The sequence below is a fragment of the Phyllostomus hastatus genome, unplaced genomic scaffold, assembly GCF_019186645.2.
Source record: "Phyllostomus hastatus isolate PE091 unplaced genomic scaffold, TTU_PhHast_1.1 phas_scaffold_585, whole genome shotgun sequence".
NCBI classification, from domain to species: domain Eukaryota; kingdom Metazoa; phylum Chordata; class Mammalia; order Chiroptera; family Phyllostomidae; genus Phyllostomus; species Phyllostomus hastatus.
Window position 1 is genome coordinate 19,368,296 of NW_025334037.1, and position 23,228 is coordinate 19,391,523.

A 23,228-nucleotide genomic window follows, 5' to 3' on the forward strand; every position below is an offset into this window, starting at 1 on the left:
GATCTAGGTATAACACATAAAACATTATAGCGTAGATCCCTGCCCTATGGTACACACATTTCAGAGCCAGATGATTTCATCTTGATCCTAATTACAAAGGAAATGAAGAATTTGTAGTGAGCTCATTTTGTAAGGTTGAGAAATAACCTGCTTCAGAAATTGGCACTCAACGAATCCTCCTAACCACATTATTCACAAGTGTGTGTGTGTGTGTGTGTGTGTGTGTGTATTTGGGGGGAATGACTTGCTTGAGACACATGACCCTCATTTCTAAGGTCAAAGTACATTGAAATGATGACAAATGAATAGTAGTATATGAGGTCTGTCTGGAAAAATCCAGCCATTGTTAAGATCATGAAAACATTTGTGTGACATTGATGTAACCTGGCAGCCAAGGAGCATGGACTAGAATGCACATGCATGAACAATGACAGCTGCACCATACAGTGGGGGTGGTAGGTGCCATTGAGTAAGCATGTGCACTGTGTGGCTGTTGCATTCAAAGTGACTAAGCAAGTAGAGCAAAGAATCCGCATCCAATTTTGCATTAAGCTTGAACATTCCTCCATGGAAACTATTTAGATGATTCAGAAGGCTTTCGGGGATGATGCAATGAGTGCGGTGCAAATAAAAGTGTGGCACAACCACTTCAAAGATGGTTGAGAAACTGTTGAAAGTGATCCATGTTCTGGAAGGCCTGCAACAAGCAGAGCACCTGAGAATGTTGAACGTGTATGGGCTGCAACCAACAAAGAAGAAGGTGCGGCACATTTGCGACAAGATCAAGACTGTGTTAACTATGTTTTTTGACTGGGAAGATGTTGTTCATCACGAGTACATCCCTTCAGGCCAAACAATTAATAGGGAGTACTGCCTCAACATTCCTCATTGGTTGAGAGAGATGACACAACAAAACAGCTGCAGCCATGGGCAACCGGTGATGGGCAGCTTCAGCACAACAATGTGCCTCCTCTGGCATCGTGTCTCTTGCAGAGTTCTTTGTGAAACATCAAATCACCAGGTGACTCAGCCCCGCTACAGCTCAGATTTGGTGCCCTGTGACTTCTGGTTTTTCCCAAGACTAAAATCCCTTTTGAAAGGGAAGAGATTTTAGACCATTAATGAGATTCGGGAGAATACAACGAGGCAGCTGATGGCGAATCCAACAAAGAATTTTGCAGAGCGTTTTGAGTGGTGGAAGAGATGCTGGGAGAACTGTGAGGGCCCAAGGCACCTACTTTGAAGGGGACTGAGGCGCCATTGTCCTATGTGTCCTACAGTGTTTCTTATATCTTGTATCTTCTTCAATAAATGTCTCTATTTTTCATATTACATGGCTGGACACTTTCTGGACAGACCTTGTATTATAAACCATATTTCCTCTCTTTATCTCCTTGTTCTTCTCCTAACTGAATCAAAAACCCAAAATAAAAAGAAAAGCCCAAATTTCTGAATTTTTTAAAAAAACTTTTTATTTGTAAATAGTTTCAAGCTTAGAGAAAAGCTGCAAGACAAAAAATAGTACACCTTCATGTCCTTCACCCAGACCCTCCTGTTAACATTTCAGCCCCAGCTACTTTGCCATCGGGTGTGTGTCTCTCTCGCTACACAAGCACACACGTCCCCACGTGAACTTTGTTCTCACTCGTTTGAGAATGTTATATACATCCTGACCTTTTCCTCCTAAATATTTCAGTACGTATTTCCTAAGAATTGGGATATTGCCTCATGGATCCCTGTCACTGTCTCTCGTTTTCAGCGTCACTGGATTTACCATTTGTGCGATACTTGGAACTAATCTTCCCACCCACACTCCGGTTTTATCAATGGGCCTGAAGAAATCCTGTAGAGCTCTCTTCCCCCTTCAGCACTGGATTCGGCGTAGAGGCGGCTATCAGAGTTAGAGGCCAGGTCTCCTTAGCCTTCTTTAGTCTGGAACATTCCCCCAGCCTGCCTTTATCTTTTACGATGTTGACATGTTTGAAGAAGAGAGTTCACTCCCTGCCTTTTTAAGTACAAAGTTCATCATTTTGAGGGTGTTCATTTGTATCATGCATTCTCAGCCAGAATTCGAAAAAGAGTGACACGTGTCCTTTGCAGGCTGTCACATCTGGAGGCACACGGCGTCCACCTGCCCCTCACTGATCACCTGTGCAAGGCATTATCCAGCTCTCCGCGGTGCAGTTACTGCTTCCGCACCTCCCCACTTGCAACTAATAAGCAACATATGGGAAGGCACTTTAAGAACATCTAAGTGTCTGGCTCTCTCTCTACTGAAATTTAGCAGCTCTGGATCATTCTTGCTTGATTTTGTCACCTTACTAGGATCGTTGCAAAGTGATTTTCCAACTCCCTCACTCTCTTCACATGTACCAGTTGGAACTCAAGATTCTGCTGTAGACACGATCCCTTCCTTCTCTCCATTTATTTACTATCGGTATTACCTCACAACTTCTTATTCCCCCTGTGGTTTCTAACTTGTTATTGTCCCGAATTATTTTGGTAGTCAACTTGTCCCAGATTACCACTGAGAGCCCCCTTCAAGCTGGCTTCTTTGTTCCTGTGACATGCCTATATATTTTTTTTAACACTTCCTTACTTTCTGGCATAAGATGTTCCAGGCCCATCTTGTGCCTCCCTTGCTTCCTTCCCTTGCCCCTCAGAGATTCCTGGGTTTTGATTTAGATTTGTAGAGACCTCATCTCCCCTATTTATTTACTCATTGGCCCGGTCCCTCTCCAGCCAAAGTTCGCCACCACCAGCACCATCACCATGAAAACCCAGGGTTCACCTGACACCTTGTTCTAAAAGGTCAAGGCCTCTGAGTTTTGGCCCTTGCCAGTGTCACCTTCTTTCTCGTCCAAAGTCATTTCAAATGTCATTTTCTCTTTACTCTGGGCCAATTTAATTGTTCATTTTCTGTGTTTTCATAGCACTTTTTATATATCTTTATTATGATGTTTAAAAATTTTTTAAATTTATTGATTTGAGAGAGAAACATTGATTTATTGATCCACTTATGTATGTATTCATTGGTTGATTCTTGTATGTGCCCCGACTGGGGATTGAACCCACACAACCTGGGTGTATTGGGATGATGCTCTAACCAACTGAGCTCTCTGGCCAGGGCCTGCAGTGTTAATCTTGTATTATTGTGCTTTGGTTATGTTTCTGATTAGACTAAACTCAGTATTTTCAAATACCCAGGGGATAAAGTATTAATTTTTATTTTTGAGGTAATAAACTTGAGATTCAGGGAGGGGAGCCCCAGAGAGAGGCCGCAGAGCCCAAGGTGAAGGCCGTCAGCTACAGCCTACCCCTGTCATTTACTAGCTGCAGAACCCTAGGCAAGTCACTCAACCTGTTTGTGCTTCAGTTTCCACAACAGTAACATATGGATGAGAATAAATAGAAAACTGCCACATGGGGCTGCCATGTGGATTAAAGGAGTTAATATTTGTAAAGCACCTAGAAGTATGCCTGGCGTGGTGTTACATAAATGTTTGTTAAGTAAAAAGTCATGTCGTCACAACTCAATTCCAAGTCTTGAGATGATCAAGTCCCTAGCCACTGCTCTATCTTAACTTCGTGGAATTTTAAGATTCCCCGAGAAGCAGTGGTAATATTAGAGACAGCAATAAAAGGAAGCTGGTTCTGGGCATAAGACATTACTGAGGTGAGAGAGAGCAGAATGCGCCAGCACACTGCGAATTAAGGCATGGGCCCGGGGAGGCAGCCAGCACCTGGTTCTCCTGACTCTGGGTCAAGGGCACGTGGGTCACACACTCAGGCAAGGATCACCGCGGCAGGCTCTGGGAGCTGGTCCCCAAGGAAGTCTCTCTCTGTCTGTCTTTTCTTTTTTTTTTTTCTTCAGGAAGTCTCTTATATGCCCTTCCTCTCGAGTCAGTTGTGGGTCAGACATTTTGGCCCCTGGGGTGACGAGCCACAAACACTCTGTCAGTGCACTCACAGTTCTGCCAGATAGGGACACTGTTAATTACTGCTCCATCGAGAGTGGCAAATGTATTGGCTGAGTTCTCGGATCTTATGTGTGTTGCATGGCCATGGGGAGAGAGAATGAAGTTTACGTTTCTAAAGCAAGAATCATTTTTATTTCCACTTAATACTGCTCATAAAATCTACTACCACGGTCACTGTCATGAATGCTGATGTGACCGAAGGAGTGCGTTGACGTGTGATTGATCTGGTGGATGACAGCTCTTACCTAAGCGACAGAATTGGGTGAAGATTTTAGGTTTGGGGACCATGGATGGGTAGCGTTTGTCCACAGGACATTTGTGTTCGATGTTAACTGTTAACAACTTTGAGTGCGTGACCTGACTAGCAGGGGAGGTTCGAGAACAGCCATTCTCCAACTTGAGCATGAGCCACACTCATCTGCAGGACCAATTGCAGCTCAGATCGCTGGATCCCATCCCCCCAGTTTCTGATTCACTCTGACTTGGGCGGAGCCCATAAGTTCTCAAGTGGAGACGGTGAGACTGCCAGTTCAGGGATTGCAATCTGAGAACCACATCTGTTCACTGGCCACACCTTGCTGCCCTCTGACTTGAAAAGCCATATAATTAGATTTCTTTTCTTTTAATGTTTTTAGTTGCCTTTTTCTTTTCTTTTTATCCTCACCCTAGGACATGCTCACTGATTTCAGGAAGAGGGGAAGGGAGGGAGAAAGAGAGGGAGAGAAACAGGCATGTGAGAAACATCAATCAGTTGCCTCTTGCACGTGTCAAGACCAGTGACCAAACCGGCAACCCAGGCATGTACCCTGACTGGGAATCGAATCCTTCGGTCCATGGGATGACACTCCAAGCAAATGAGCCACACCAGCCAGGGCTAGTTAGATTTGTTTTAAATAGGCCACCTTAAGCAGCCAGCTTTCCCAACCACTTTTACAGACTGAGAGGACCACCGCTTGCTTATTTCTCCTCTACAAGAAGAAAAACACCAACCAAACCATAGTGATGGAAGTTTTAGAGAAATACCTTAGTTAGTTAACTGTAGAAATAGATGCATGTTTCAGATGTCTTTATGATTAAACATCTTAGGACTGCTTGGTGCTTGCCAATTTTTATTAAACAATCCATCTAGGTCGGTCTTTCATTGGGGCAGGCTTGAGAGGTGATGACCAGCAGGTGGTGCTCAAAGTCAATTCATGGCGCGGCCTGGAAGCGTGGAAAGCAAAAGCACCAAGGAAGGTGCCTGCTTTAAATCCTCCAAGTAAGGTCCTCTTAACCACTTGTCATAAAATACCTTGAGACACACGTCTTGGAAAATCGAAGTGTCAAGCTCAGCATCTTTGCCACATTTCAAACTAGGTAATTACCTTCTCCCCCAAAGGGAATCTGTTTTATGTGTTTGTGTCCTTTCTAGGTTACAGGTTTCCCAAAGGCAATGATCTCGCCTTCCGCTCCTTCTATACAATGCTGAAGTGAAACGCACACTTTACAATACCAATTTAATTATTCTGCATCCCTCTGAGCTACATGATGACCTGTTATATAATTGCTAGTAATATAGAAATGTGCCTGCCTTGTACTAACCCTAGCAATAAACCGAAGTTTTTATTTGACCTCAAAGTAAATTGCTTATTTACTTCTCCTTTACAATATAAAAAAAGCCATTTTCCTGACATCCCCAATTGTAAGTCATTATCAAATAAACACCACTGCGTTTTAGGCTGTCATTTTTATTGTCCACAGAGGGTTTCTTTTCCTTTTTTAACTACACACAACGAATACTTTGATATAATCTAAGGTAATAAAATAGTTGAACGGCCTTTTTTTTTCAGATTTACATTTGTATAGAAACAATCTGTGGAACTCCTCGCCTCAAAACTAAGGTATCTAAGAACTGTGATTCGTCAGTGTCGTTTTAAATAATTGTTTGGTTCGAAGGTTGCTATTCCCATTCTCAACTGAAATGTGTCTCCATGCAGTGTCCCTTGGGTCCAAAGCTTAAGGCCTTGGGAAGGAGGCCAGGAGTAAAAGGATGGTCTCTCTCCTCTCTGTCCTTCCCTTGTGCAGAGGACAGCGATGGGAACAGGGTTGTCACAAGTGCCAGGAAGGAGAGAATTGCGCGTCTCTAGGTTTCAAGGGTCAGAGTGATAGCACAGCTTCCCACAGCTCCCTACCTGCATGACAGCACGATGCTCGTCTCTTCCCCAAGGCTCCTGTCCTTTGCTACTCATGTCAGTTGTTATGGGTGTAAGTCCTGTTTTGTCCGTAAGTCCTCCCTAAAGGCCGGTCATTCGGTCCCATTTAGGTACCACTCTTTGCGTCATGTCACTTCGATGCTGTGTCCCCTAAGAAATGCCTCCTCCCACCCTCACATCCCCAAAGTGCCCAAGAGTGAAGACCCCCATGGAGACAGCGATTTCAGCGAACCCTCCCCGCAAAGACGCCTAGAGCATCCCGTTGATCTTAGTCCACTCGTAGATGTCCTGCTCGCACACGATGTCGGAGTTGATGAGCAGGTATCTGTCGCCCACGCAGAAGTGTTTCTGACAGGCAGCACACTTGAAACATTCCAGGTGGTACACTTTGTCCTTCACCCGCATCGTCATCTCGTAGGCACGGATCCGCTTGTCACAGGAGGCGCAGAGACCATCTTGGCCAAAGAGCCTGGAGGGGAAAAAAAGAAAGAAAAGCTAAGGCGGCCGGGGGCAGAGACAGTGGGAGAAAGGGCGTGAGACGCAGGCTAGATTCCCGAGACGTCAGGGAGTACGGAGGGGCTGGGTGCAGACAGGTGGCCGACTCCGCCAGTCTTCCCTGCAGGGCAGCGGTGGTGCTCTGGGGTGAAACTGTGATCTGCGTGTGGCATTTGTGCCTCCTCGCATAACTGGTCCCTCGTCTGAGCTCTCTCCCCGCCTGTGGCATGTTCTCCAGGCCTCTCACCTGCCCCAGCCGCTCCTCTGTGGGGAAGACTTGGCTGAAGCATCTAAGGGAAGAGGTTAGGCATGGGTCATGTGTCCCCTCCCAGGGGGACTTTCCTTTTAGAAGAGAGGCTGGAGTCAACCCCCGGGGACCCTTTAAGAGGGAACTGACCAAGAATGTAATGAAATGGGCATCTTTCAGAGGCTCCCAAGTTCTGTCATGTCGACAGCCACTCATTCCACCCGTGGGGAGGGTGGATCTTGAATGCCTCTATAAGGCACCCAGGCCACCCCACTCGACAGTCCACTGGTACCCCAGCTTCTGGGAGATGGAGGGAGCTGGATGGGAAGCACGTGGCGCAGCTAATCATGCCTCAGAGGTCTGGAAGACAAAGTGCATCTCTGCACATTGAATGAAAGACCTTGATTCAAGGCCCTGGCTGCCCCATTGCCATGAATCTTTGGAGAAACTTCTCTTCTGACATTGAAATCAAGACACTCCTAAGTCTCAGCAGATGAGACACTAAATATTTCAAGCAATATTCAGTGTCAACACAGGGGACGCAACTCAGTGGAGCCTCGTGCAGTGGTTCTCAAGCGTGGTCGTGGGAACTTGTTAGCAAAGTACACTCTCAGGTTCCCGTGACCGAGACACTCTTTGGAGGGGGCCCAGCACTCGCTGCGTGCCTGAGCACTTCCAGATGGCTCTGGAAGTTTGAGAAGCAGCCTGCGAGAGTGGAATAACACCAGTGTTGGAATCAGAAGACCCAGCTTCCGTCCAGGACTCCCCGAGTACCCAAGTGACTCTGGGGAGTCTCTGATTCCTGTGAGCTTGTGAAATGGCAGTGACCTTGGTATCTCCAGCACTCCGCTGTTGGAAGGATACACAGGACTATGCCAAGGCACCAACGGTCAAGGGCTAAGCCGACCTGGTTGTGTTTGAACACATCTCAGGTGTTCCCAACTGTGCCAGTCTTGTAACAGGAGGTCATTTTCACACATGCCTGATAACAGGGCGTATTTGCAGGTCCTTGCCACATAAAACCTTCAGGACAATTTTAGATAAATGCTTGTTCTTATCAGAAATCCTTATTCATTGCAGAATAGCACAGAATCAATCGACTGGTGCATTCTGAGAGGCTGTAGCAGGGGATGAGGGCAGTTGACAAATTTTGAAACATTCGAGCAAAATTAACGGGATCAAGACGATGTGTTCTGTGGAGAGGGAGCTCACGGTCACAGCCAGGGCTGCCTCATTTCTCTCTGCGTCCCGTTTTCCATCTGAAGAGCTCTGAGCGGTTTCAAGGCTCCACCTGGGAGCAAACTCATTACTGGGGGAGAACATTTTATCCCCACGTGGCAGATGGCGGAGCGGCAGGGAGCTGCCGTCGTGGAGGTCACAGAGTGGGAAGACAGTTCTGGTTTCCTGACTGTTCAGTAAGTTGAGTCTGGGCCTGAACAAGGATCAACAACTCACAAAGGGGTGTGTGGGAAATGAAGCCAACCACCTGGGGGGTGTCACCCTTAAGGAAGGAGAGCGTTTATTACAGGGAAGTCGGGGGTAAATTACAATACACATCAGGCAGCTAATGAAGAAGGGAAGGACGGAGAAGCAGTATTTGGGAGATAAGTTCAGGTCTAGTTAGCATCACCTCTAACAAGCCAGGTGCCTGGGAGCATGTGACTCCTCTCTCCCGGCTTCTGTGTCTTAAGCAAGGGGACTGGAAGAGCCGGCTCTCTCTGCAGCCCCTCCCAGCTCAGGCGGTCTGAGACTCTCCTCATTGTAGAAACACACTGGGATGGGGGTGTCACACTCATCTTCACCGGGGGCCACATCAGCCTCGCGGTTGCCTCCAAAGGGCCAAATATAATTTCCACTCCTTAACAGTTAAGGAGTAGTTACATTTATACAGTCCTAAATTATTTCAGCCCTTTGAAGGCAACCGTGAGGCTGATGTGGCCCCCGGTGAAGATGGGTTTGACACCCCTGCACTAGGACTTGACATCGACCTTGAACATTCATCTCTAGCACCGAGAACTGGTGCCTTAGGCTGGGTATCCCAGCAGCAGAACCTGAGGTGGGAATCTACTGAGGATGTTTTCTCAGGAAACCAGTCAGGTGGCCAGGAGCCCCAGACAGAAGAGGAGGAGGGCAAGCCAAAGTGTATCTCAGGCAGAGTCCCTGGGGTGGGGTCACGGGTTGTCGGGGGCGGGGCATCAGTTTGCCAGACAGCAAGGGGACTCTGCAGCGTAAGTTCTGTCTCCAGGTCACCCAGGCAAGGCTGTGACTTTGGTGCTCCCGCAGCGCCGGTCATTGGGGTCATTAGTGAAGGCACTCTGGGGGTCCCGGGGAAGGCATGGGCATGCTTCCGGCTCTACCAGATGCAGGGGCTGGCTGTTGAAGGTGAAACCCCTGGGAGGTGCTGGGTGCTCTGCAGCACACAAAAGTTGGTAAAAAGGGACCGGAGGGGATCTGGGCCCGCACTCACGTGAACAGCTACTGTTCGGTCCCCAACAATGCAACACACACAGCACAACAAGCACAACACAGCAGCGTGGGGTTTAGGCTCTGCCTGGCACCTCGTGAGTATTTCAGGCGAAATGTCTGAAGAAGGCTGTCACTGCCAGTCGGCCATTAGAGAGCCTCAGGAGAGGCTGGCCCAGTGGGCAGAGCTGACCGCTACCACAGGGCCCACTGAGTGGCCCCTCCGACGTGCCCTTTCGAGGGCACCACTGGACACCTTACAAAGGCCCGGGAACAAGTCCACGACCAAAGGGCCATCTCCAAAGAAGAAAGAGGTTTTTTTCCTCCTCTGTCAAGAGGTGTCTCATCTTCAGCCTTCTCCTGCCCATTTTAATAACAATAATATAAATATGGCATTAAAGGAGGTCTGGAAACGCCTGCACTAACAGAGAGTTAATTAACATGTTGCCTAGGAATGTAGCAGGGAGAAGAATTATTTCGTGTCACCAAGACACAAGTTAATTAACATCGGGTTCTCCCAGACTATTTCTTTCTCTCCTTTTTAAAAATGGAAAAGATTAACAAGCCCAGGCAGCACTGGATTTATTCTCGAATGTTATATAAAACCGCAGAGATAGGGAGAAGCCTGGGCTCCTCTGACCTTACTGTATCTGCACTTCACTTAATAAGATTCAAATGATTTGACAGGGATGTGGTGAGGGGCCCAATGGGAATCATTCGCCGTCTGCTCTCTGCAGCGACTTGGCAAACTGGCGGAGAGCAAAATCAGGTCTCCATTCATCCCGGTTCGGTTTTCTTACAACTTACAAGAAAATTGACCAAAATGGTCATCATGATCATTGAAAACCCTCCTTATTTTCTCTAAACCACCAAATTTGTGAGGACTTTGTTGGGGAATTTGGGGGCGGGGAAGCTTATTCCATCCGTCTCTCGGTAAACAGATACGCTTCCTCCACTGTGAAATTGCCTGCATATATATTTTTTAATGTAAAATGCTCTGCGGGCAGGTTGGGGAGGAAGAGCTAGCCTGGCAGCCAAGGGCACTGGAGTCTGAACAAGCTTCGTGGGGCTGGGTGGTCCCCATGTATGAGGGCTGCATGCCCCACAGACCCTCTGCCACAGGAGGACGGCCACAAACTGCCAGCTCCACACTCGGGCAGCTCTGACAGTAGAGGGCACAGAGCTACCTCCACAGCAGCTAATGTGACACTGAAAATGCCAGAACACTCCGGGCAAAGGCTCCCACTGAGCGCCAGAAGATTCCCATGGCCAATAATATGCATGACCTGGAGCACTAGGCATGTCCCGGTGCTTGTCTGCCTGTGGTGCCTGTTTGCCCCTCCCTTCTCCCCCTCTTGTTCTTTAGGCAGGAAACGTCTTGATGATAACGTCAGAAGCGCTAGTTATGAGAGCAGCTGACATCTCTTTGGTCCTTGGGCACCACCTCGTCCTTGGAAGCAGGTATTACTATGACCCCATTTTACAGGGAAGGAAACTGAGGCTTAGCACAGTTAAGTAACATGCCCCAGGTCACAGAGCTGGGAAGCACTGGTGCTGGGGCGCAAGCTGACAGCTGACTTCAGGGCCTTCCTGCGGCGGCAGGCAAATTCTGGGAGCGCCGTGGCGGGAACACGCTTTCTATTTTTAAGTTGCTCCTCACATCATATTGGAGTCATACAAAAGAATATTTATAACCCACAGGTACGCTTTGAAGCATTAAATGAGCTCCTAAGAGCCCAACCTCAAATGCACAAAGTGTCCTGGATTTTGCGTTTATCATTCTGTGGCCTTCCAACAATTAGTGTTTCCCCCATAGGGATGGATGAAAACATGCTTCTCAAACAGGAAGCAATGCCAACTGCTTCTCTGCATGGGGCAGCGGAGACTCAGCCTCTGCAGCCTGACCTCATTCTGGCAGGTAGCAGGAGCCAGGACAGCGACCCAGACTCAGATGGCAGTGGCAGCCCGGCCCCCTGCGGACAGCCCCACGCTGGGGGCCAAGAGGATACCTGAGGTAGTCTCTCCGGCAGAGCTTCCGCCCCAGCTTGTAGTACAGGCGCCGCCCCACTTCGCCCAGCCGGCACCCGCAGAGGTCACAGCTGAGGCAGTCCTCGTGCCAGTACTGGTCGATGGCCTTCAGGAAGTAGCGGTCCCCGATGCTCTGCTGGCAGCCTCCGCATGTCAGCAGGGACGGGGGGATCTGCAGCACCTCGTCCACGGGCTCCCTTGAAAGAAGGCCAAGCATTAGGGGCAACCACCGCACTTGGGTGAGACAAGCGTCCTCGGTCAGGAATCACTCTGGGCCAACAAACAGGGAATGTCACTCAAGCGTCTGTCGGGAACATAAAGAAAGGACGGGACAAGGTATATCCGCAGGCTGGACCGCAGAGAGGCCCTGACAGGCATTAGGACAGGAGAGAGCTAGACCTTATATCCTAGATCTTTTAAGAAGTAAATTCGAGCCCTCGCCAGTTTGGCTCAGTTGGTTGGGCATCATCTTGCAAACCGCAGGGTCGTGGGTTCGATTCCTAGTCAGGGCACATACCTAGGTTGCATGTTCAGTCCAGGTGAGAGTGCGTACTGGAAGCAACTAATCCATGTCTTTCTCTCACATCGATGTTTCTCTTCTTTTTTTTTTTCTTAAATTTTATTTTAATCATTGTTCAAGTACAGTTTTCTCCCACTTACTCCCATTCCAGCCCACCCACCCAATCCTCCCCTCTTCCCCCCATTACCCCCCACCCCTAGTTTTTGTCCATGTGTCCTCCAAATTTATTCCTGTAAACCCTACCCATACCCCCCTGAAATTCCCTCTTCTCTTCCCTCTGGTCACTGTCAGTCTGTCCCCTATTTCAGTGTCTTTGGTTATATTTTGCTTGTTTCTTTGTTTTGTTGTTTAGGTTCCTATTAAAGGTGATATCATGTGGTATTTGATGTTTCTCTTCTACAACAATTCAATGTTTCTCCCCTTTCTTTCTCCGTCCCTTCCCCCCTCTCTAAAGATCAGTTAAGCATGTCCTCAGGTGAGGACTAAAAAAGAAAAAGAAGTAAAATAAACGCTGGGCCCGAGCCACCCAAGGCGACTGTAGGTGGTCCTGGCTCCCCTACCCCCACCACAGCCCAGTACCACCCTCACACCTCTGGTCTCTGTTCTCTTCCCCACTCCCACCTCCTACTCTCTTTCCTTCTCTCTGCATTTCTCTTCTTCCTCCTCCCACCCCCAGGACCCAAGCACACTGCAGAACCCTGGAAGAGGCACTTGGACCAAAACAGTTGCTTGCTGCCAGGACAGCCATCTATCTGCAGAGCTAAAAACCTGCAAATTCCACGTGGAATCTACCTGCCATCCTACCTCAGGCCCTTCCCAACTGCACAAAAGTAGAGGTGAGGAAGAAAGAAGAAAGTGAGCAAAAATTATTTTAGGTTGCTCCCTCTTTCCAAGATAAAAATTCCAGCAGGATATAATAGAAAGTCTTTTTATTTAATTTTATTTAATTTTATTTATTTTATTTTACTTTACTTTACTTTTTGTACAGAAATTTCTTATCCCAGCCTTCTTACCTAACGAATCCCTAGAGAAAAATCCCAGGTGTTAGAGCCATTGTTAAACTTACAAAGGACATCAAATCGACCTTCCTACATGTGAAATTTTTTATAACAGCTAAGCTGATGTGGACAAGGTTGACCTAGGTAAGAAAATGGGACGAAGGCAACGGTTATGTCCAAGGGCGTGAAAGACGACTGGACCCTGACATCTGCGTCCAGGCTGCTGTTAGCAGTGAGCCCACGACATGTGTTCTTCCAGTTAAAGAGACATACAGCTTCTGACTTCGCTTCACTTGAATCTGAATATTTTTGCTTTTACATATTAAAATACATACCTTTATTTGCCAAGAGAAAATAAACAGAAGAAATGTTTCTAGCACCAAATGGGACATAGGAAAACCCTAGTACCTGTTGATTTTTAACAATTAACAAGGGCTCTTTGAACCTTATTCAAATACAAATCTGTTTTTAAAATATCTGTTGTGTTTTTAAAAAACGGACTTGATTCCAACTGTGAAATTTCCAAAAGGGAATCATCTCCCCCTGGGCACCTTGAGGGTATGACCAGGGCCTGTGCCCAGAGGGCTCAGCACCCATGACACTTCAGGGGTGGGGCTCAGGTAACCAGTGTTGGTGACACACTCTCGACAGCTTCAGGTGACTCTGTCTGCGAAGCGCACCCTGCCCTGTGAGTAGGGAGGAGTACTAAAACCAAGCCCACACTTTGCAGATTGAGTACAAGGATCCTCTATGAGCTTATCTCCTTTTTGAACAAGGAAATGTGAAACGCAAGCCAGTCTTCTTTTAAACACTCAAGACTTCAGTTTTAAGAGTTCACTGAAGTCTGACTTGCCTTTCTGTGTGTCCACAGGTTAGACATAAGGACTTCCAATTCTCCCTTCTGAAAAAATAATGTCCCCAGCATTTTCCTGTGCATCAACTCAAAATTGCATCTCTTCTCTTTCCACAGCCCCTGGTCTTACTTGGGGCTTTTAAAAACACTGAGGGAACCTCAACCCCACTGGATGCCCTGATGTTGATGCCACCAACCAACTGTGAAAGGGGAGGATTTGCACTTAGCTGGTGCAAAACCGCCTGGAATTAAAATGAACTGCTCTTGTTACTCTCGGGGAGGTGCTGGGGCCACTGATTGCATGGTAGAGAAAACCTCTATGTTTATCAATTCTGGCTGTCTTTCTGCCTAAATGTTTCATTTGCATATGTCTGGGCAAATTTGTATCTGTAATTTAGAGATGCTGATCATACTGACCCAACTTGGTTTTGAATAAGTACACAATGAAGCATCTGGTAGAATAGTGGTCCCAAGGTAGACGCATTAAGTAAAATGCTATTGGGATGGCCTAAGATGGGAAAGGACAGGAGAAAATATTGGCTCTATCTATCTTTCTATAATTAATGACAACATCACATTACTTTTTGGTGGATGTTCCAAGCCAATCACTGAGTAGGATTCACCTTCAAATTAATATTTTATATTGCCCTGGAGCCTAACAGAATATTATATCTGAATACAGCTCACGCTGGGATTTCTGGGATAATTTCTTGAAAATTTCTGAGAGAGGGGGGCAGAAATGTGCTGCGGTGATTCCTCAACCAGCTGGCCCATCTGCCATTACAGCCCGTCCTCACTGGGCAAAGAGCAAGGCACAGGATGGGGCAGGGAGCCTCCTTCGGCAGGTGCCTACTGTGTTAGAAGGTTAGGGTGTTTCTAACCTCAGTGAGGGAGCACAAACTTTGAAAAGAGCAAACTTCCTTCAGGGAACTGAAACCTCCAGATTTATTTTCTAATAAAAGGATTAGAGGCTAAGTTCTGCTGATCGCAAAGGCATTAGGCACCAATTCATCCAATTCACTCTTACAGTATTACTCCGGTCTTTGCCCAGGCTCTGCACCCTCAGAGCGAAGTTGTAATTCTGGGTTTGTTAAAAAAGAAAAAAAAGAGTGAGCAAACCACCAAAACACCCTTTAAACCTCACGTGGGTGCGCACTCTTTTTCTCCTGAGAGCGCAAGGAAGCTGTTTTTTGTTAGAACAAACCTAGCTGCTTATAGAACTGGTGCCTGAACCTTCCAGACTGAATGCTGATGTTTATATTCTCATTGGATCCTGGCACTTCCTGTGTTTTATGAGAACATGCTGAGCTTTTATGCTGGTAACGGAGGGTAAAACCCAGGTACATAAACACCACAGAAGGCTGAAATGAGGGGGGGGAAGGGGAGACTTCAATCAGGAAAGCACAATTCTTTTTAAAACAGGAAAGGGAAAGAAAACAAAACAAAACAAAACAAATGCCTCTTAAAAGCACAAATGGACAAGTCATTAACCAGCTCCTTTGGTCTGTGTAACAAATCCCTTCAAAGGATTAGATGGGGGACTTCAAAGGAATAAAAATTCTCAAAACCAGACAGCTAATGAATCTTAAGGGCATGTGCGCTGACAGGAAAACGGTATTTTAAACAACCCTTTCTCCCCAGGTTAACACTAAGGAATGGGCTGGAGGTATACAGGCCGGGGACAGGGAAACACTTCCAACTAGTACGAGGTTCGGAAAGCAAATGCGGCAAACACTCGTTAGAGCTCTGGTTCTCTGACCCCAAACCCCTTTGAGGCTGTAATAACAGCAAGGAGACTGCGATGCCCCCAAAATTCAACTATACACAAAATGTATACTAACTTTCGAGGTTCACAGACCCCCCACCGGAGGACCCTGAAGGGCGGGGCGTGGTACAGGTACCCAGATAAACTCCGGATTTAGGTGCTTCCAAGTCTCTGGGGGCCAGAGCGAGCCCCGAGGTGGACTCGCACACCCCCACCCTCCGGTCCCTGGCTGCGGCTCCACCTGCGGAGCCGGAAGGGGGCCGTCGGGGACCCGGGAGGCCTCCACAGGAATGTTCCCCTTTCCAGGACCAAATGGACAAAGAGAAAGGGGACCAAGAAGGAGCGAGAGGGGAGAAGGGAACAGAATCAAGCCCTGAACGCTCTCGGGATTGCACCTGCGCGCCTACAAGCTCCCACTGTGCCTGCTCCGGTGTAAACTTTCTGGCCCGAGGTGGCTTTGGGAAGCGTCCCGGGTAGCCGGGAGGGGCCCGCAGAGGTGCCTGGCTGACCCCCTCTCCCTACCGCCCGCCGCCCAGGCCCTTTCCCGGTGCTCTCGGAGTCACGGCGGGCAAGGGGGAGCACCGCTCAAGGCAGAAAGAGCCAAGGGCAAGCTACGGGCGCGCACCTGGAGCCGTTTTGCTGGCCGCAGGCGCCATCCCACCGCCCCGGGGCACGAGGCCGTGGACACCGTGGGTGGCAGGGGCGCTACACTTACTCAGACGGGTCCAGGCTCTTCCTCTCGATGGCCGAGGACATTGGGGAGGGAGGTGGCGTGCCAGGTGGCGGGGGCGCTCCTTTTGTGGCTCGGAGCTGGCCGGCTGCTGGGGCTCGGACCCCCTCCGGTGCTCGGGCGCCGCCGCTCCTGCGCCTCTTCTTGCTCTGGCGCGCTGGCGGTGAGCTCGCCCCTCCGCGCTCAAGGACAGTCACCGCGCTCCCTTCAAACGCCAAAGAGAGAGAGCGAATCACCAGGCTGCCAGCGCGCTGCGGCCGAGGCGGGGACCCGAGCGCGCAGCCTGGCCCCGGGCGGCTGCAGCAGCTGCTGCTGCTCAGGACTTAACCTTCCATCCCGGTCCCGCCGCCGCCGCCGCCCGGTCCGGCTCAGCTCGCGCGCTGTCGCCCGCTCCGCGCCGCCCGCGGGGATGGTGCGCGTCCCCCGGCCGCCCGGAGCCCCTGCACCTTCCGCCAGGGTCGCAGCGCGCAGCTCGCCGCTGAGGGCAAGGGTGGGGGGCGGCGGCCTGGGGGCGGGGAGGGGACCCTGCCTCTCTCCCCCGGCTCCCTCCTCTCTCGGGAAGGTCTATTTTCGCTCAGCTTCCCTCTGTCTCTGGTTTCATTTCCTTTTCCTGATCACGATTCAAATACAATAGGAGGAAATCACATTTAAAGAGACAGCTGCCCGGTACCCCCCCCCACCCCCGCTATTTTTTTTTCTTCCTTTTTTTTTTTTTTTTTTTTTAAATGGGGCTCCTGGGGATTTGCAATACAAACAGCGGCAGCGGCAACAGCAGCGGCAGCAGGACAGACTTGGCTTCTTAAAGGGGCCAGCGACGGGGACAGGAAGAGTCGCTCAGTGAACACGTCTCCTTGGAGAGGCGGCCGGGTTGCCCCCAATCATTCTCAGGGCTTCCCCTCTTCGGCGTTTCCCTTTTGGTTAACTATGGCTGAAAGTAACCAGCGGGACGCTCAAGGAAGAAGGAAAAGGCAAGAACGTGAAATAAGCACCTACAGAAATGCAAGCGTGCCGAGTGGCTTTCGCGCCCGTCCGGGATCCGCGGTCCGAGGTCGCAGGTCCGCGAATGCTGTGCTCGGCGTAGCCCGGCACAGCGCGGCTCCGCAGGTCGCGGGCTTGTGACTGAGTCCGCGCTCCAGTCCGGAGGCTGGAGCTGTGTGAGCAGGACCGCACGGCCGGTACGCCAGAGCAGTGCTAGGGCAGCTAATCCCAGAGGGAGGGTGGCTGGGAGGGACCACGCTGGTCTAGTCTCCTTCTCTCTGCTCAGGCCGAATTCCCTCCCTCAGCATCTTTTCAAAAATCGGACTCCTGCGGTTACACTGGCCCCTGTAAAGTGCCAGGAATACTCTGCACAGAGAAAGTGCCTTTCCAGTGATCAAGCGCCATGATCAAGAAACGATTTTGCCCTGGGTCAGAAAAGGGGAAGAAAGCCAGGCTGGATTTTGGAGTTCAGGTTTCCCCCTCCAACCTCAAGGGAAAATTCTAGGAGGAGGGAGGAAATATGGAGGGGAGAGGAGGAGGCTCACAGTCTGCCCTTCTGTATAAACAAAACTTTGGGTCCCTTGGTCCTCATCAGAGTTCCTTGAACATGATCGCGTTCAGAAATAATTATTAAGGGCCTGCTTGTGCATGACCGCCAGTCACAAGCCTTGTAAAGAGGAAACTACCGCGTGCTTGCAGACTCCCTAGGTTTTATTTATTGTTTGTTTGTTTGTTTGTTTTAATGAACAGTCTGCATCACGGCGATAGTTTTATTCCCATTTCAAAGATAGCACTGAAGGGCCTTGAGGATCTCACCTTGAAGGGCTGTGAGTCAAGTCAGAAGCAAATCCCTGGACGCCTCGTCTTCCCTGTTCCAAGCCAAAGCCTCACCGACGTTTCACAAGTATACCCAGAATTTACTGTGGTCTGCACGCTCTTGTCATTTTCTTATGTCCCTGTCCAAAGCTTGGGCCCTAATGGGTATAATTAAAATCTGTTCCTCTGTGGGGGGTTGGGAGGGGGAAGGAAGGAAGCCTTAAAAGCAGCTTTTTGTCCAAGTCAAGGCTGTAGTACATAAAAAGACATTCTCCTGATCAGACTCAGTTCCTTAATCTGAGGAGGCAGTATTGGGCTGTGGCTCTGGAGTCAGACTGCCCGCATTCCAACCTGCCGTGTCCCACCTGTGTGAACCTGGGCCCACAGCAGGAATCGAAGCTCCCAGCGTCCTCATCTATAACACGGGAACTCGAGACCTATGGCACCGTTGTGGTGGGGATTAAATGAGTGGGCACAGACCGTGGCACATAAACTCGTAGTGGGGTGGGGGCAATAACAGACATGAGGTGAAGGCATGGAAAGCACTTGGCATTTATTAAATGCTCCTAGATGGGAGCTGCTATGTTATAGCAAAGACATCATCGGTAGAATCTAAAAAGAGCTTGACTCCAGCAAATTTCACTGGATATTTTTCCAAAGAAAACAAGAACAGCAAATCAAAAAGATACATGCACCCCCATGTTCATTGCAGTCTTATTTCCAACAGCTAAGATATGGAAACAACTTAAGTGTTCATGAATAGATGAATGGATAAAGAGAATTTTATATATATATATATATATAAAAGAGAATTATATATATATATATATATATATATATATATATAAATATTAGTCAGCCATGAAATAGGAAGGAAATCCTGCCATTTGTGACAACGTGGGTGGAACTTGAAGGGCATTATGCTAAGTGAAATGAGTCAGAGGAAGGCAACTACTGTATGATCTCATTTATATGTGGAATCTTAAAAACACACACACACACAAACATACTAACAGACACAGAGGACAGACTTGTGGTTGCCATGGGTTGGGCAGCGTTGTGAGCAAAGTGGGTGCAGGGCGTCCCAAGGCACCCACTTCCAGCCATAAAACAAGTAAGCCCTGGGGATGTCATGCCCAGCACAGCCACGAAAGGTAACAGTACTGTGTTGCATATTTCAAAGTTGCTAAGAGAGCAGATCTTAAAAGTCCTCACGATAAGAAAAAAAAATTGTCACTCTGTATAATGACACAGGCTAACTAGACTTACTGGGATCATTTCACAATATACAGAGGTTGAGTCATGTTGTACACCTGAAACTAGTATAGTGTCGTGTGTCGATTACACCTCAAAACTGAATGCCTGAAGCTTGAAGTTCAATTTGAGGATAAGAATTTCCCACCCAAATTCAAAACAATTTTCTATTTTAAAGAAGCAAACAGAGCAGGGTCCCTTCACCTCACCTACTGTTGCCACTCAACAACACAGAAGCATTTTCCAGTCTAATGTGCACTAATGTGCACTATGTCCAATGAGACGATGGACTTGCATCTGCTTGCTCCCATTGGATCTGATAAGTTGCTGCCTTCCTTGCTACTGTTTTGCATGGGGCTCAAGTTAGTTGTTAAAATAAATAGATCCTGGGATTCCAGGAGGTAATTTCTGAAAGGCCAACTTTGGAGCATAAAGTTTCCTTTGAATAACATGCTTCTGTTTTGACCCCAGTGTGGAAGGAAAGAGTGATTACTGCCTGTGACTTGGGGTCAGTTTCTTATCTTTCACAACTCTTTGGGGAGAACTTCCTCAGAGAAAGTGAATATTTGAAATGGTATCTTAAGATTTCAATTTCACACACAGTGGCTGGAAGGAATAACCGCTGGCCGATGGGATTTCATTCCTATTCAACGGGCTTTTGAATCGCTCAAGTTTAAGTTTAACATTTAGAATCAAGTCTCAAAACATGTTTTTATTGGGAATAATTTTAAAGCAATGACGACCTTGTTGTAGCTTTCCATAGCAACCTTACACCTCGTGCGGAAGAGGGACGAGGTAACTCCATGGGGATTCAGACATGTGAAATGGTTCTTTAGAGCTGGGGAAATCGTGCTTGATGTCTACCCAGTGAAACTGCAATTTAATTCCTTCATCCTCTCCCCTCACTCCTAGCAAATCTTAAATACCTTAACATTTAGAAATTTTCCAAGTTTTCCTTCCTGAATGCGAATGTCAGAAGACTGACTCGGTCTGCATGAGGCATCTGACCCCACTCAGCTTACCTCTCCTATTCTTTTCGCCCATTACATTTATAATTGTTTTCTATGGAAGGGCAGTTTGAAGTGACTGGGAGTGCATTTCTTTGCTAAAATAGACTTACATTGGGGGGCATGCAATGCAACACACAAATCAGGTATCAGAAATCTGCCCTTGAAACCTACATAATCTTATTAACCAATGTCACCCCAGTAAATTTAATAACCAAAAACTTGTTTATCTGAAATTCAAATTAAAAAATAAAGTGGACCTCTAATAGAAATAAAAATGCAAATGTCATTGGCAAAATGCCAAGAACAACAATTCACTTCTCTTATTTTTTCCCACCATTAGAAGCCAAGCTGTACATGTACCTGTTAGTTAGACATTCACAGATCAGAACAAAAATAAAGATTTGTTTTGATATGGCTTCAGTTCCCACGCAAAATTCTTAAACTACTTCATTGTCACAGGCACCTGGCTCCCAAATTTATTTTAGAACATTTCAGGGCTGGTTGATGAATCTGTTTTCCCAGAATGTTCGACCTTACAGATAAATAAACCAGGTTTCCTACAGGGTGGAAAAGAGCCCCTGGAAAAAAAAATCTAAAAAAACAAATCCACATTAACCGAATTTAGGAAAATGAGCACAGGTGTCCGACAGACGTCGCTCACTCGCCGACCGGCTGTGTGATTCGGGGGAAGTTATTTCTCCTCTCTGAACCTCAGTTTCTCTATCTGTTAATGAAAGCAGTCATCATGCTTGGCGGGGCCAGGACTAGATGGGGCCCCTGGGACAGGAGCTCTGAGCAGACTCGACAGGACGACGTGTGTGAAAATGCTTTGCACAGTGAAGGCGCAGGGTAAATGCTCTGAAATGATAGCTGTTGTTATTACCCCATCGTTCAGAAGTAATCGCCACTGGATCAGGAAGCAGCAATCTCTCCGCTAGTCAGGACATCTGCCAAAGAACGCTGAGACTGAGGCGCTTCAGAAAGAGCTGCAGTGAGCCCAAGACGTCAGCCGCCCCTGAGCTTGGGGAGCCCACATTTTTCAACCAGAATTGCTGGGTTGTGCCCATGCAGGTCACAAGGAGGTTGCCGACGGCTTCATTGCTTCCCCCTAACCACATTGCCTGCTTCTGCCACATCCCTGATTTTATTCATCTGATTCCCCCCTCCCCCCACTGCCACCCCTTTTCAATAACTTCTAAATCACCTTTTACAACTAAGGCAAGAAGCCAAATCAAATGCTGAATAACTGCCACAAATGTCACAATGCCACGGCGAGTCTTAGAATTAAGCTCATAGCACGTTCTAGTTGCTTTAAGCTCATGGTATGCCTCCAAAATGAGGTTTCCCAGCTTGCCCCTTGGGTCTCTAAAGTGCCTCCCTAGTGAGCTTGACCCATCCCTGCTCCAACCACCGCAGCTCTGTACTTATGGATCTTGGATATGTTGTTCAACCCCTCGGGACTTTAGCTTCTGTATCTGTAAAGTGGGCATGTACAGAGTACCTACCTCAGGGAGCCGTTACTGAATTTCTGTGAAATGAAACCAATAAGGTGCTTGAAAGGAGACTGGCACAGAACTTCTGTGGAAGATTCTACATATACATAGAGATTCCAGCTTTAAAAAATTTAAATACTCCTCAATAATTCAGACACTCCTTGATGGACAAGGCAAATGAAACACGGAGTCAACAGCTCTTTCTTCCACCTCTGCCACCATCAAGCCCTCCCCCCTTTCTCCCCTGGGTCCTGGGCCCTGAACTTATTTGCTGGTCTGAGTTCCAGGGGCAAGCAGAGCCAGGGGCTGACCCCCTGAGCTGTCCTTGTGCTCTTTGTTCACGCAAACTGTTTCCTCTCTTCAGCTGCTCAGAGACAGCCCTGTCCAAGTGACCCACTGTGGCCCCTGGGGCCCTGGCACAGCGCACTTGAAATCCAAGCTCCTAACCATGGCCTAGAAGGCCCCAGATGTTCCGGCCACCAAACCCCCTCGTTTTCTCTGCTTGAACCACACTGGCCTTTTTTTTCTATTTATGAAAACAAATCAAGACAGCGCCTATCAGAGGTCTTTAGGACTTGCTCCTCCCTCTACTTTTGATGCTGTTTTTCTAGACCATCCTGTGGCTCCCACGTACTACATTCAGGTCTCTGTGCAAATGTTTTATCCTCATAAAAGCTTTAAAAAATCCTTCATCCTGCTTTATTTTTCTTTTTAATATCATCATTGCTTCTGCTTTACTAGATAAGTATTTGTTGGTTTCGTGTGTGTGTGTGTGCGTGTGCGTGTGTGTGTGTGTGTGTTTGTTTTGGCCTTTCTTCTTGTCTAGAATATTAACTCCATGAGGCTGGAAATTCTTTATGACTTGTTTTGAGAGGCTAGCATTTCTTTACAATTTGTTTTCTGTTGCATCTTTAGCACCTGGAATGTGCCAAGCATGCAGTAGGCCCTGGAGAAGAAGTCACTGAATGAATGAATGTGCAAATGGCAGCTCTGCTCCTCTTGGCCAAAGCATGCCTGCACTACGTTCTCTGCGTAAACGTTGTGAAGGACCTGGAAGGTCCCTTGTCTTTCTGAAGTATCACTTTTGGGAGAAGACAAGGACCCAGATATTATTCATATTTGGGCCCAAGAGTTTGGTTTGGGAAAAAGATCAGGCTCTTGACTCCTAGGAACGTTCGGGTATGGGGGTGTCTAGAAGCAATGAGGCCACTCTTTGAACCCTGATTCTCCACTGTAGGGCCCCCATGTCCACAAAGAGACATGGCTACAGTGAACTGATGTGTAGAATACAGTCAGTTTAGAAGGGGTAAAGGCACAGGGAGACTTAGTTTTGGTTCTGGCTGTTTTAGCTATGTGTTTTTTTGGCAAATTATTTGATGACTCTGAGCCTCGGTTCTGTCATGTGT

The 23,228-nt window shown here is 47.9% G+C and overlaps 1 protein-coding gene across 3 annotated transcripts; it reads right to left on the bottom strand.

The window, feature by feature from the left end:
* Positions 1–5,691: 5,691 nt before the first annotated feature.
* On the bottom strand, positions 5,692–17,473 carry LMO2 (LIM domain only 2). Of its 3 annotated transcripts, none has more exons than XM_045825613.1 (4): positions 17,265–17,473; positions 16,257–16,476; positions 11,387–11,602; positions 5,692–6,641 (listed from the first exon to the last, which is right to left on the bottom strand). In XM_045825613.1, exons 2-4 carry the CDS (start codon positions 16,295–16,297, stop codon positions 6,422–6,424), a joined length of 477 nt encoding a protein of 158 aa, XP_045681569.1. In that variant the 5' UTR covers positions 16,298–16,476; positions 17,265–17,473; the 3' UTR covers positions 5,692–6,421. The 3 variants fall into 3 exon arrangements, with proteins under 3 accessions (XP_045681569.1, XP_045681567.1, XP_045681568.1); XM_045825611.1 differs by lacking the exon at positions 17,265–17,473 and adding an exon at positions 16,600–16,858; XM_045825612.1 differs by lacking the exons at positions 11,387–11,602; positions 17,265–17,473 and adding an exon at positions 16,600–16,879.
* Positions 17,474–23,228: the final 5,755 nt, after the last annotated feature.

What these genes read in the sequence shown, in the direction of transcription:
- LMO2 (XM_045825611.1), bottom strand. An exon ending in AAGAGCCTGGACCCGTCTGA is followed by an intron (nt 11,603 to 16,256) that starts GTAAGTGTAGCG and finishes CCTTCTTTCAAG; the next exon opens with GGAGCCCGTGGACGAGGTGC. An exon ending in TGCCGGAGAGACTACCTCAG is followed by an intron (nt 6,642 to 11,386) that starts GTATCCTCTTGG and finishes TTTCCCCTCCAG; the next exon opens with GCTCTTTGGCCAAGATGGTC.